The sequence below is a fragment of the Psittacula echo genome (assembly GCF_963264785.1).
Source record: "Psittacula echo genome assembly, chromosome: 5".
Lineage (NCBI taxonomy): Eukaryota > Metazoa > Chordata > Aves > Psittaciformes > Psittacidae > Psittacula > Psittacula echo.
This window is the reverse complement of record NC_137739.1, coordinates 35,435,809-35,450,086: the sequence shown is the minus strand read 5'-3', so window position 1 is coordinate 35,450,086 and position 14,278 is coordinate 35,435,809. Positions and strand designations below refer to the sequence as shown.

At 39.4% G+C, this 14,278-nt stretch overlaps 1 protein-coding gene across 1 annotated transcript in view; it reads left to right on the top strand.

Annotated features, from left to right (window-relative positions):
• PTPN5 (protein tyrosine phosphatase non-receptor type 5) overlaps window positions 1-13,578 on the top strand; it is a gene marked incomplete at both ends in the record, with an annotated part of 33,077 nt that extends 19,499 nt beyond the window's left edge. Inside the window, 4 exons of the mRNA XM_080619133.1 lie at window positions 1,722-1,832; window positions 6,070-6,230; window positions 9,661-9,774; window positions 13,485-13,578. Of these exons, the coding sequence (XP_080475259.1) occupies window positions 1,722-1,832; window positions 6,070-6,230; window positions 9,661-9,774; window positions 13,485-13,578 (480 nt within the window). The remainder of the gene's footprint in view (window positions 1-1,721; window positions 1,833-6,069; window positions 6,231-9,660; window positions 9,775-13,484) is intronic.
• Window positions 13,579-14,278: the final 700 nt, after the last annotated feature.

Here is a 14,278-nt window from a genome sequence, read left to right as displayed (position 1 = left end):
CACCCATCATATCAGCCTATGCATCATAACAGAGCTGCTGAGTCTTTTCTGATACCTTTTGTGTCAAAAATTAAACAGTGTCAGGAATCTCAGCCATCAATATAGGGTAAGTCCTTTCATGTAAATGTTTTCTGTATTCGTTTCCTTTCTTCTATAGCACATATATGAATAACAGGACTCAGAAGTACATAGATTAAAAACCAAAACCTTTGTTCAGCAATGATGCTGCTAACAGAGGCTCTGTGTTCCTCCTCAGTGCAATGAATTTGCTAATGTGAGTATTAAAAGCTCTGTATCTCAGCCCTCTTTCACATCTAATCTAAACTGACAGACAGCCCACAGAAATGAGTGGGCAATCTTACTCCTCTCCTTTAGCAGAGGAGCGTCTGTGCTATTGATAGCTGCTAGCACTCTTGACAATTTTTACAATGGATTTTGCAGTTTAAGAGTAGAGGAAGAAAAAAAAACTCAAATTGCGTAAATAATTTTAGAGAGACACAGTGGGCCACACTACCAGTGGGTTATTAACTGATGCACTATGCAGATGGAACAGCACTGGTTCTCCCACGCAAAAATTTTGACTCAGTAGCTTTGCAAGATACTTCTCTGTTGTTAGTCTTTCTCCTGAAGTGGAATTATTTTTGGTGGGGAAGAGCAAAATGCTTTAACTTGCTTCTTTCAAGGTAGTATACAGTCATGTAAAAGAGGAAGCTTACAAGCGATGTCTTTAACTGGGTTTGTCCAACAGCAGATTCTTACTCTCTTATGGTAATGAGATTGCATCTTCCATTTTCACAAGGGAGCCTTTTTGTCAGACCCTGCCTTTTTCATTGTTCTTCTCTTGTTCATTTCTTGTCCATGAACTAGTTTGTACATTGTGTGGAAGCGCCTGTCTCTTCCTTTGCATATTGATTATTTTAAGGAGAAACTACACACAAGAAAACAGCCTTCCTTCCAGGATAGGAGTGCTTACAAATTCTCACCTACTAATCTCTAGTGTATCAGTACCACAATGTACATTTGCAAATGAACTGTAGTTTGTGCTTCTCTGATTGTCAGCTTGTGCTGGCTGCATCTCTGACTGTTTTGGGGCAAAATCAAGTGTGGTAGTCTAATAGCTGTCACAGCTATTGTTTCCTTTTGGTTCCTTGACTTTGAAAGATTCTTAGTGTCCATTTGAAGTGGATTTTGGTACACAATCTAATTCGCAAAGCACCCGCAGTCATGTTCTTTTGTACAAAAGCCTATTCAAATGATCATCTTGTATTCAAAGAGCATTGACCCATTATAAAAAATAGAAGAGATGTATTTTGTGTTTCATATCTGTGTATAAATACCACAGAAATAGTGATAACTAGCGTATATTATACTAATCATTATTGTCTTAAGAAAAGGATTAATCTAAAAACACAAGCACATTGCCACTGGTCTTTCCGATGAATCTTCAAAATGCACATCAGTTGCATAAAGATAAATAAGGATGTGTGTATTTAAATCATTGGTTTGTTATTACTTGATTTATGCATGTTCAATCGGGCAGCCAGGCTATTAAGAATGCAGCAAAAATCAGCTGAAATGTGGTCTCTGTTTAAAAAGTAAAAACTTACAGAAACAAAGTTTATTCATAGTCATCTATGCATGTGCTATATCTAGTTTCAGAGGAGTAAAAATGAACCTCCCTTGATATCTGCTTAACTAGATTTATTTTATATTGCACACAGAAATGTACAGAATATTGGCCAGAGGAACAGGTCACCTACGAAGGAATAGAAATCACAGTTAACAAAGTCATACAAGCAGACGATTACCGTTTAAGGCTCATCACCCTGAAGGTAAATCATCCCAGTGTACTTACAGTAGTTTGGCTATCTAAACCCTTAAATAGAGATGTTCATGGAGAGTTGCTCAGAAGTCTTATGCACATGTACTGCTGTGCAAGTAGTACTTTTCCTTACTGAAGTCATTACAGCCTTGCCCAGTTCACCAGATACAAAGACTACCGTAAAACAAGCAGTCAGAGATTTAGACTGCATATGAACAATCTGAAAGCTACCAGGCCAATTGTAGTAGTATGGAGTTCGCTCAGTGAAAGAAACCAGTGACTCATTCTGTGCCTGTATCTTCTGCATTCACTGGTCATTTAGAGTGGCATGTTAGCTAACAGATAAAGGCTTCTTACCAGCCTTTGCAAGTTATACCACAGACAGCACTTACGGAATAATCTACTAAACTCTGTGATGATGTTCTGTAGAATTCAAAGGCTTGTTTATTCTTTAGGCCATGGGCTTAGGCAGACTGATTACTAACAGGGAACTTTTACTTGTATGCCATTTTACACATTTTGTAGTATGGGGAGACCCCTAGGAAATAGTTAAATTGTGCTTGTCTTCTTAGGATCATTATTAGATTGCTGTCAGACTGCTGGATACCCACCAGCTGTTTGTACCTAAGATGATCTGTGCCACTAACAAGAGGTGGGACAGTTGAGAACTGAGTAAAAGGCATTTTAATTTTGCTTACCTGTTTTCAGTTTCTCTAAGCAGTGAGACTACTGGTCTGTTTGGCACTCGTTAGTGGTGTAGTAGTACCACTCCTGTTCGCTATGACTGAACTCCTATGCTAATTTATTCTTTGAGTGATTTGACTGACTTGACTTTGAAGATGCTTTGAGGGATCATCTCACTTCAAGACACTAAAGCTGTTGATGACCTTGAAAAACACTTTCACTACAGCATTCTTCATGCTTACATTTCTAAATATTAATATCTTTCCAACTACTTGTATATGTAGTTTTACATACCATAATCCATTCTATCATCTTGTGGACAGAGAGCTTAAACACAGATTTAATTTTTTAAGTGCTTAAATGCTACTTAGTCTAAAGTAAGAGTCCTGTTTTACAGCTGTTTTCATTGCTAGCTTCTAGAATCTCAAGCTACATGCTTTAATAAGAATAGTCTATTTACGTACACTTCATACATCTTTCATCTACCATTATCTATCCCCGATCTCAGTATAACACCACAATTTATTTCCAAGCTGAAAAAACTCTCCTTTTATCCAACCAGTTTCAAGTGTCTTCAGCCATATGTTAATAGGCAGAATGCCAGCATATGAAATCCCATATCTGGATTGAGAGTGTGGAAAGTCTGTCACTCATGCTTTTGGCAAAGGCAGCAAAGAGAAAATCACACTCCCTAACAAGTGGGAAGTAAAGAATATTTACAAGTATATTGCAGACTTGTAGCTCATCCCAGTTTGTTTTTCAGTTAAACAGTGTTTTTGTTTTCAGTACTAGTGGGGTAATGTCTCTTTTCCCCCACCCCCAAATGACTTGGTAGTGAAAACTAGAGAAGCCATGAATTAACTCCCGTTTTCCCTTAAACATGAGTGGTCAGAAATACATGATTTCAGCACCAGCAATATATGATTACTGTATTACAGTGTAAGTTACAGGGTGGACTGTCATAGTTCTGTCAGAAGAGGGGGTAGGATTTGGCAAGCTTTAGGAATTTAGAAAAATCTGAGGCAATAGGACAAAGCTTGTTTTATTTTTTCAAAGGAACCTGCCAGTGTCTAGCCATCGGTTCATGATCTCAGCCTGTCATGGTTTAACCCCAGCTGGCAACTAAATACCACACAGCTCACTCCTCACCCCTCCAACCCTCTGTGGGATGGGGAGGAGAATTGGGAAAAAGCTTAAAAAACTATGGGTTTAGATAAGAACACTAGAAACAAAGTAAAATATGATAATAAAAGGAAATAGAGGAATAACACAGACACACACACACATGCACAAAAACCCCAAATAAGTAATGCACAGTACAATTGCTCACCACCTCCTGACCAATACCCAGTCCGACCCAAGCAACGACCCAGCCCTTTCCTGCCAACTCCCCCCAGTTTATGTACTGAGCACAATATTCTGATGGTATGGAATATCTCTTTGGCTGGTTTGGATCAGCTGTCCTGGCTGTGCTCCCTCCCAGCTTCTTGTGCAGCTCCTGGCTGGCAGAGCATGGGAAACTGGAAAGTCTTTGATTTAGAGTAAGCATTACTTAGCAACAACTAAAACACTGGTGTGTCATCAGCATTATTCTCAGACTAAATCAAAAGCACAGCTCTGTACCAGCTATTGGGAAGAAAATCAACTCTATCACAGCCAAATGAAGACACAGCCTCAGCTGCAGCATACATGATGGTGGACTTCAAACCATCAGTTAAATCTTGCTTCCTCCTAGGTGTTCCACAGTCTTCTCAGTCTCATGGAAGCACCAATAGAGAATATTTTGTTCAAGTCAAAGTCTATAGAATCACAAAAGTCAAGCTTCTCTAAGCAGAAGCGTAAAATTGGTTAACAGCATAGACAAAACTAAAGAACTAAAGAAATGCAGGGTTCGTCATTAAAACTTTGTCTGTTTTCTGTTTCTGTCAAATGTAGTGATTAATGTTTTTCTTCAGATGACTTATCTTTTACTTTTTGTCTCAGTATTATTGCCAACATTTTAATTAGAATTTTTCACAACTTAAGAATCCAGTGTTCATAATCTCTGTGGTTCACACGGTGTCACACGTTCAAAACAACTGTGTATGTTCATGTTTCAGAACAGTGTTGATCTGATTTACTGACACTAGTGAGCTCAAGTACTATTCATGGCAACTAGTTATGCTCTCTTAACTAGAATATCTTCTCACTAGGGTAAATAACCTAAGGCCAAGCCCTGTGCTATGATAGTAAGCCTTTTAAACTGTACTTAAACTGAGCTTAAGGTTCCTGTAGCTGTGTTTCAGTGAGCACTTTAAACCCAGTATAAGCTGGAATTGCAGTTCAATGAAGACCAGCTTCCCCTTGTCTGACTCTCTTGTTCTTATGCTTAAGCTGTTTTCTGTGTTCTTACGCGTAAGCGCGTATGTGACTGTGTGTAAGCCAAAGGGGGAACTGATTGATCCATCTGAAAATTAATCTAGTATGAGAAAGAAAATAGATTTTTCTAGATCACTTCCCTAGTCTAGTTCACTGTGAAGATATGCAAAAGCTTTGTTGACTGAAGAGAAGGATGGAAAGTGGCACAACCACAGAGCACTTTTAACATCCAATGACTGTCATACGGACTTAGGAGTGTAGATGACAGAAACTATTTCCAGATTTTTGTGTCTGATTCTCTAGAAAGAGCCAAACTTGTTCCATTTTTCCTCCCCTCTTAAACTCAGCCAGACAAGTGTTTAAGAGAAGGTTGTGGAAGCTAAGGCTTCTGTTCCCAGACCTTTTGAAGACATTTGCTTAGCCCTGTGCCAGCTGGCTTACGTAGTGGCTGAAAGGGTAAGGCCGTTTCTCTGAGCTCCTTGTTAACTATTTTGCTCTTTTAGAAATCAGGCAGAAGGATGTCACTTTGAACACATAAAATCAGAAGCACAGAGTGCTACTTGGCACTCAGAAAAGGTAACAGCATATTTGCTGTATTCATAGCCATGCTGAGACAGAGAGAACTGGAATCTGTGTCTCTCAAAAGCCCTGGGCTGCAGCTAGATACAATTCCCACCTTCCATAGTGTCTCTGAATTTCTTGCCATGTCTAAGAGAAGACTAGAATTGACAGAAAACTGATATGAGTCTATCAGAAGAGATAGAAAAATAAGCTCCTACCTATCTACCTATCTATGACAGAGATATGGTTCCTGGCTCTTTGTATGTCAAATACTTTATGAAAGCAATTATGTCAGAAGCACAACTCTGGCTTTGCTGAATGAATCTGTCAAGAGAGAACAGACTGCCTGGAATGTTTTGCACACAGTTCTTGGCACTAAAGAGCAGAATACTTTGGGGGGGGGGGGGGGGAGGGAAGGGAGGAAAAGAGGGGAGGAATTATATTTTTTAAGGCAGTTTACTGAAATGCAGATGTGATATTTGAAATCCAGATTTCTGCATTGTGTGGCTTGCCATTTGAATCTCCTGTTCCATTAGGCATTGATCTACTCATCTCATTCTTAAAGCGAAGACCAGGTTTTGATATCAATCTGCAACCAAAAGTTATTTTAAAACTTTGTGCTGTTTATCTTAACTGGATTGCAGAAAGGAGAAGAAGTCAGAAACTTGAAACATTACTGGTACACATCTTGGCCAGACCAGAAGACACCAGATCAAGCCCCTCCTCTGTTACAGCTAGTACTGGAAGTGGAAGAGGCCATGCAGAGTGCAGAAGAGAATAATGCACCAGTGATTGTTCACTGCAGGTAAATAAATACTGTGTCTGATTTCTAAGGGCTTCTTCGTATACAGTGGCATAGTGCAGATACTATCATATTGGCCATCAGTCAGACATGGGAGATCTTGCCCAACTGCTTCTGTGAAATGCTTGGAACTTCTAAAATTTAATGACAGTAATTTTCTATTTCTAAGTGTTGCATTCACATACAGCCTGAGCTGAACACAGAAGCTGGTGGTGGCTCAGTTACCTGTAAGAAAAGTCTTGTTTCATTTGCTTTACTAGTAATATATACCTTTAATGATCTTAAAAGGGCCAGGTTAACAAAGATTAATGTGCTGTGAGTGAAATTGAGTTGGAAGACACATGGAAGCAGAAAAATGAGAGCATTCAACTTTAAACCTCAAAACCCCATTTTGTAGATTCCTTCTTTGATTTTAAAAAATCCTTATTAGGCCGAAGACAATAATTTAAGTTTAATACATAAAATGAAATAGTCGCAAAGCTGATTGCAGCAAGTACTAATCAACCAACAGGAAATGTGTGCAGCTGATAGAAAAACTGAAGTATCTGTGAAAAGCCCCTGGCAAAGATGAAAACTTTTTTATATTAAAGAAGCAAAATCTTTACAGTTGCTTGAAGCCTGACGATAAAATTGTAATTATCAATCATAGAGCAGGAAAAAAAGCATGAAGATAGATACTTCTGTCTTCAGAAAGAAGTAGGAGGATTTACTTATCACTTGTAGACATGATTGTACATTCTTTTGCACTGCTAACTAGGGATCATGTTAAACAACTGCTAACCATTATTAAATCAGCTATAGTGGATGACTTTCACCCAAGAGTGTTTAAAAAAATTTGGCCATGCACTCTAAGCTATTAAAGTTTAGTATAGCTGAATTCTAGTTCTTAAAAAATTGGAGAAGTTCCAAAGGTCTAAAAACAAGTCCTGTTTTGCAAGTGTGTGGAAAGGTTAAATATGATTACTTGAAAACTACAAGCCAGTTCTGAAAATAATTCTTCCAGGTAAGTAGCAGAAAGCCTGATGAGCAATGCAGTAATCTCACCAGGGTAATTTTCCATAATTTCAATGACATACATTTTGCCAAGTTTATCTTTGTGATTTTTTGTAAGGAATTTTACTTAAGTTTTGCATAACATTTTCTAGGAAATAACAGATGGTTGCTACCCAAAAGCCATAGTAAATGGGGTATTATCATACACTGGAAATGTTTTTAAAGAGAGTCTTGGCATGAATGGTTGGTAGCCCGGTGTCATCAAAGATCCACCTATAAGCTAATATGGAGTAATGGCTAGTAAAATGTTCGTATGATGCCACATGTCCAGTTTTTCTGCCTGTTTTTTAAAACAGATTTTGACAAATTGGGGAGAGTTCAGAGAAAAATAAGAAATGGTTTGTAAGAAGGTCCCCTTTGTCCTTGGAAATCTGTGGTTCTCTAAGAGCTCCTTGAAGTATTATGGTATTTGCTGCAGGTAAAGATTCTGGTCACCATGTCACTCTTGCTTTGCATACTTGTTGTGTCCTCTTGTATAGTGTCATCCCCATGACACAGTAATAATTTGGGGGGAAATGGGGCATTTTTATTTGAAGTAATTACTAAGAGACATGGTGATAGGATTATAAAGTATTATATGTGATTAAGTGTGGGCCAAAGCCCTTTCAGATTATTCCAGTTGCAATCACTTTTATCTGAAGAAGGAATTTAATACACTGCCTCTATTTGAGAGTGGTATATGCAGCAAGCCATTAGCCAAGGCCCGTGTTACACTGAGTACCGTAGCTGTTTTGACCTTTGTGGGAAATCCTCAGTAGAACGTAATTGCTGTGGTTGAGGCCTTCAGTGATGTAACATAATGCACCTTAAAGAAAAAAAAGATACAAACCTAATCATGAAGCTGTTCTTAAAAGCAGCTTCATGCCAGAGGCAGGCTAGTAGTCCTGTTGAATGTCCTGTGGATAATGTGCCACTCTTGGGCAGTCTTGGAGGGATTATGACTTTATCTCAGCCACTGAGAGACCTGCAGCTTGTCCTAGGACAAGTGCTTTGTCAGTGCTGTTTGCTTTATCTAAAAACAGGTGGTGTTCCCTGTCTTTGCAAAACACGCTGAAGTCTATGGATAGGAAACAAATACAAGAGCTGTGTACTGTGACCTGTTTGGTTATGGCATCAACTGAAAGATTTTTTTTCCTCCTTTTTAACCACTGATGAACATGCACATGCAGCAAAGAGTTACCTGAAATGTTTGAAGTTATAATTAACAAACTAGAAGTAGCAAAGAAAAGAGTCAGTTCATGAGGTATAGAGAGCTTCAGGGACAAAGATTTTAAGCCACGTAGGTGCCTCCATACAATTATTTGGAGACTGAGAAGAGTTCTTAATAATAACATCTCCCAAACTTGCATTGAATTGCCTTGATCATTCTGTACTAGAAATTAAAATTATTCCAATGTAACTGTTTTCCCAACAAGCATAAACTCAGAGTAAAAAAACTGTTTATACAGTCAAAAAAAACAGTATTAGGACTTTGCGAGTAGCAGCTAACTGCTAATCTGTTGTTCCTTGTAGACTTGTTGCAGTGTTTTTGTATTACAACTTTAGCACAGTTTAAATGGAAGCAGGATTTCTTGTGGTTGTGTCAAGTAGTTATTCCTGAGTATGCTCACTTAATTATTTAACACATAAGATCTTTCAGCTTTAGCTGCTGTTTTTTTATTAGGTGATAAGAAGAATTCACAGCTTCAATAGCACTGTGCCTTTGAGAATAAAATCAATTTTGGTCATTAAGCAAGGGCTTAATCAGTATAAAGGTGCTCAAGAAAGAGAGAAATTTCTTTAATACTAATTTGTTGTATCCTTCCCTAATTCAAAGAATTGTAGATCTGATCAGCAAATGACTTCACATTTGCCATAGTGCTGTTAGCTCTAATTATTTAAGCAAGGGCTGTTGGCTTGGTTTTTGTTCGTTTTCTTTTTTTTTTTTTTTTTTTTTTTTGTTACTGTACATGTGAATGAAAATAGCTTTCAAAGAAGCTATTAGGATGAAGAATCTCAAAACAAAGGTTGTCTTCAAAGCAAGTTTTGCCCTCAAACTAAGTCTAACTCAGAAGTACTGTTTAACTGCTTGCTTACAGTGGTTCAGTGACAGGTTCAATGACATATTGGGTCATATGGTACCCACTAATATTCCATTTTTAGCACTGTATGTGCAGTGTTCACTCTTCTGCTGTGAGTGGCTCATGCTTTATTCTGTTCTCCCGTTGAAGTTAGTATCTTTTCCTAGTTACGGGTTTATATTTGCAAGCGCCCTGGCAAAGGCTGGTGGGAGGAAAGGATGATGGGGTTTGATTGCTGGTTTAATGGCACTCATTAAACAAGAAAGTTCCAAAGCCATTCTAACATCTCCACTGCCTCTCTCTGCTTTTCCTTACCTTAGTGCAGGCATCGGGAGGACTGGCTGCTTTATTGCAACTAGTGTCTGCTGTAAACAGCTGAAGAGCGAGGGCATAGTTGACATATTGCGAACAGCCTGCCAGTTACGGTTAGACAGGTAAGAAAGCCTGTTTTCTTTCCAGAAAAATAAAAATGGTAATCTTTCCCTTAACTGAAGGAGAAACAAGTGGGAAGAGAGGAGGAACAAGCATACATGGAGGCCAAAAAAGGAAACATCGGAGGATGTTTTCATGTTCTAAGCAGTTCTGACTTGTAATCTTTGTCTATTTTATGAGCAGTAAGCCTTAATGAATAGCCGCAGAGGTGAGCTAGATTCACAAGTGGCATCAAAATCAGCATAGCTGCACAGCTCGGTGCAGCAAGGGATGGTCGTTCACCAGCTGAGGAATTGGCCCCATGTTCGTACAGAAGCAAAGGCTCAAAGGTCTTCTGTGCTTAAGTGCAGAGCCACAGATCAGCATTTTGTTCATTTGGGGGAGTAAAGAAAACTGGCCTTGTATATTCGGAGCTGTGAGCACTGTTGAGAGGGCGTGACTGCTTGGGACATTGCAGGGAGAGGAAGAGTATGGACAGCCTGGAGTGTTTGCATACATATGAAAGGAGCTGTGAAATTCCCCAGAATTTCAATGGTTTACAGTTAAGCATTTCTTAGCACACCACCTTGAGTTTAATTATAAAGTAAACAGACTTGAGTTTTGTACCAGAGATGTTATTTTTCCTCTCCCACTGATTTCAAGTGCCATCAAAACATGTCTCAGTGCTCTCTCTAATGATAATGATAAATGTAGTTAGGGGATGTCACGAAAAATGCACCAGAGATTTTTCTGAGCAGACAAAAAAAAAAAAAAAAGAACCTCAACCCCACGCTGAACTTTATTTCAGAGGAGAAATTATGCTCAGTGGGAGGCAGAAAATGAAATACTTGCTGCCCTGCTGAGGCGCTGATAGACAGGGACCTATAGAGGCTTGGAGGTTTGGCTCTTTCAGTGGATTTCAGGACAGACAAGGAAAGGCTTCTTGAGAAGTATACCAGAATATGAATATTGAGTGCTCATTATCCATGACCCAGTGAAATAATTGGCTGGATCTGAAATATCTGTGTATCTGTGACTAATGTTGCAGAGAAAAAATAGCCATACAAATAAAGGTTGACAACACATGCCTACAAATGTGCGTGATACAGAGGGCCAATTGAAAATACTAGCTTTGCAGGGTGAGGGGAACTGGCAGTCATTTACAGAGGCTGAAAAAGGGAGATCATACTTCAAAGAATGCCATCGAAGGAAAGGAGGACTACAGGGACCTCTGTAGCTGCCATGCACTTCTTAGGAGTGGGGTGGGATAGGAAAAAAGCCATTTGAATGTCATGGGGAAAAATACTCCAAATGGAAAACAGTTAAATCACCATCCTTGCTACAAAAGAGCATGGTTTCTTCAACATCTGGAAAATTGGCCTTGTAGTTTCTTGGCAGTCAGGCTGCCATCCTCTGTCATTTCACTAAACCCCCACAAAAGCTTTGGGTGACTTCAGAAGCAACATGAAAGGACAATACGGTATCCAAGCAGCTACAGGGAGGAAGGCCCACTCTGTCTCATCCTCTTGTCTTGTGGTTACTAGCTAGAGAAAATAGGGTGGGTGGGAAGGAGTCACTAAGGACTTAGGGAAAGAGGGCTGGGTGTAGACCAGAGCAGATATATAAAGGAATGCACCTCACTGCTTCACAGAAGTAGTGGAGTTGACATTAGCCCTGAGAACCACCTTTGAGGTTGCTGTGAGGCTGAAGATCCCTTGGAAAAATTCTGTGCACTGGGCTTTGCACCACTGGCCAGCGATTGGTCCTAAAATAACTCAGTATTGACTAAGGAGAGGAAGTGATCATTCCTGCATCCTTCCCACAGTGCTGAGAGACATTTGCTGTTATTTCCCACAATGTAACTCAGATTTGGAAGGTTTCTGTGGCAAGTAGGAGTGAAAATGTAATTTCTCTTCTCTGTGCCAAAGCCTGGACAGCAAGCACGTGTCATGATGTGCATGTGGGAAGGGGAGGAAGCCACCACATAGCAAGAAACCACATAAAAAGGAAAATAATTTCTAGCGGCCACCCTGGTGCTTCTGTTGCTACAACTTCAGGGTGCAACCCCACTGTTCATGGAATTGCATGGAAAGTAATTGCCAGATATGACTAACGTTCCTTGTGTGTCATGGACAGACATAAATATATTTCAGTGCTGTGTGCAGCACAGGAGGGCTCAGAAACAGCTTGACTGTTAGCTTATATTAAGTAGAGGAGATGGGAAGGAGATGCTTAGCTAGGAAATAGTTTCTTTTGAAATACTGTGTGTTTTCCGCCTTTGCTTGTTGATGAGAGGTTGGAGCATGGGTTCCTGCCATCCCATGCTCATTGTCAAGTGTTACTTCAAGCAGCCGCTTAACAAAATAACTTCAAAAGGCTGAAGGATGAGGTTGACTTGCACACTCATCTACACCTTACTGGTATGGTTATTGTGTGACCCACAATTCACAGGTGAAGCTTAATTCAGGTGAAGCTGAACCCTGTAGAGAAGGGTAGTCCCCACGAAGGGTGCTAGCAGTCTGCTATCCATCTGGCCCAAAGGAAGCAACTTTTCATTCATTTCCTCTGGTGAAGGTTTCTGATGGAATGCACCATGTGTGTTTTCCCTCAGACTGACACAATCTGGTTGGCTTTGATCACCCATGGATTCCCATGTTCCTCAGTCCTACTTGTTTCAGCCTCCTTTTGGCATTGTGTTCTTGGCATCTGTGCACCAGCACCAATGCTGGCACAATTCTACATACATCTTCTGTGAATTTGAATCATGGGGTTTAGTTATAATAGGTTATCAAGAGCTCTTATCGCTGTTGCTGAGGTACTCTTAGCAGAATTTTAAATGTTAGTAAAATCTGCTTAAAATGGACAACTTTTAGTTCTTTTTGTTCATTTCTATCTCCCATTGTAGTACTCGTGTTGATTAATATGCCACTTGCAAATATACAGAGGCTAATGATATATGGAAAAGCAGACTATTCTGCTTGCATTTCCTTTCATGTTTGCAGTTTTAAAGAGAACAGCAAAAGCTGAATTAAAAGCTGAACCAAAACAGATTTCTGTGCTGGGATCTTACCAATCAAGGTGTGCATAGCAGCCAATTCAGTTACAAATCTGAGTGTCTTCCATTAAAGTTCCATTGTCTGTTCTAAAACCTGCTGGCCATCCCCTAGTTCCCTGGTGAACTTGCCAAATGATCAATGCGGGATGGCATGGAGGAAAGAACTCTCATTCCAGAATGCGAAAATTGTATGATGCGTCAGTTGTCTCAGCTGGCCTGGTCCTCTATTCAGTCCCTAATGCAGCTATGAAATGTTGGATAAACTAGTTGCCCTCTTTATTCCCCCTGCTCCCATCTATCTGTCTAGAGCATAGGGGTGGGGGTTGCTTTTCATGGTGTTTAAGATGGTGCTTGGACTGTAGGTGCTCCAGTGATGTGAATGTAAATGACAATGGTGTTGCCTTACTGGATGAGGGCCTCTGCAAAGAAAAATGAAGGTAAAGCCCATTCCTTTCTGACTACCTTCTGTTCCTTGGCTAGCAGAGACTTTCAAAATGGAACTGGAGGTCAGTCTGTAAACTGATTGCAATCAATGAATGGGGACTTCTCACTTATTTCAGGAATCTTTGGAAGAGATCCTTTGTGTGTAACAAGCTTCATTTTAGCTGTGCCACTTCCTCATATGTTTGCATGTAATAAGGCTACTGTTTCCCTCCCCTTTTTTTCTTTCCTTTTCAGGGGAGGAATGATCCAGACTTGTGAACAGTATCAATTTGTCCATCATGTCATGAGCTTGTATGGAAAACAGCTTTCTAGAGCTGCAGAAGAATAAATGTTCATGATATTCCTAAAGGCTAAAACCAAGAGAAGTTTTGACTGCATTCAGATATATTTCAGATCTGATAAGAGACACATGGTAACCTGGCTGTCTTAGCTGGAAAAATATATTATTTTACTTTGATATTGCTTTTATGCTCTTGTTTGCATTGACATTTAAGAGCTGAGATACGCCTTGTCTTAAACATATGTGACAGGACATAATCTTCACCAAAAAAAGGCTTATTTATACTGTAAATAAGAATAAGTAGCTTCATTTATTACAAAAGCAAGAAAAAAAAACCCAGAAAAAAATCCACTGTCTTCAGTTTGCTATTTTTGAAAGATCATTGCTAATATATTCAAATACAGTGTGAAACTTTTTGAATTGTCATGCTAAAATGTGGCGTATATTGACTAAGTTTGGAAGTAACTTTTTGCCTATTTCTGATTGTTTTTACATATAAAATTACCGAATACTGTGTATATTGTAAACCTTCTGAGCCTCTGCATTGAAAGGTTCAAGTAAATTCACATTGAAATGATGTTTCATACATCATCTTTGCTTGTTTATTTTTTCTAAAGCAGTCCATCATCAGTGTTATCAGAACTAAGGGGGAGAGGGGGAAAATATTTCAGTGATATGAGTCAAATTCTTACCTCTAGATCTTACCAGCAATGTGCCCCAGTGTCATGACAGCTGGGTGAATCTGAGG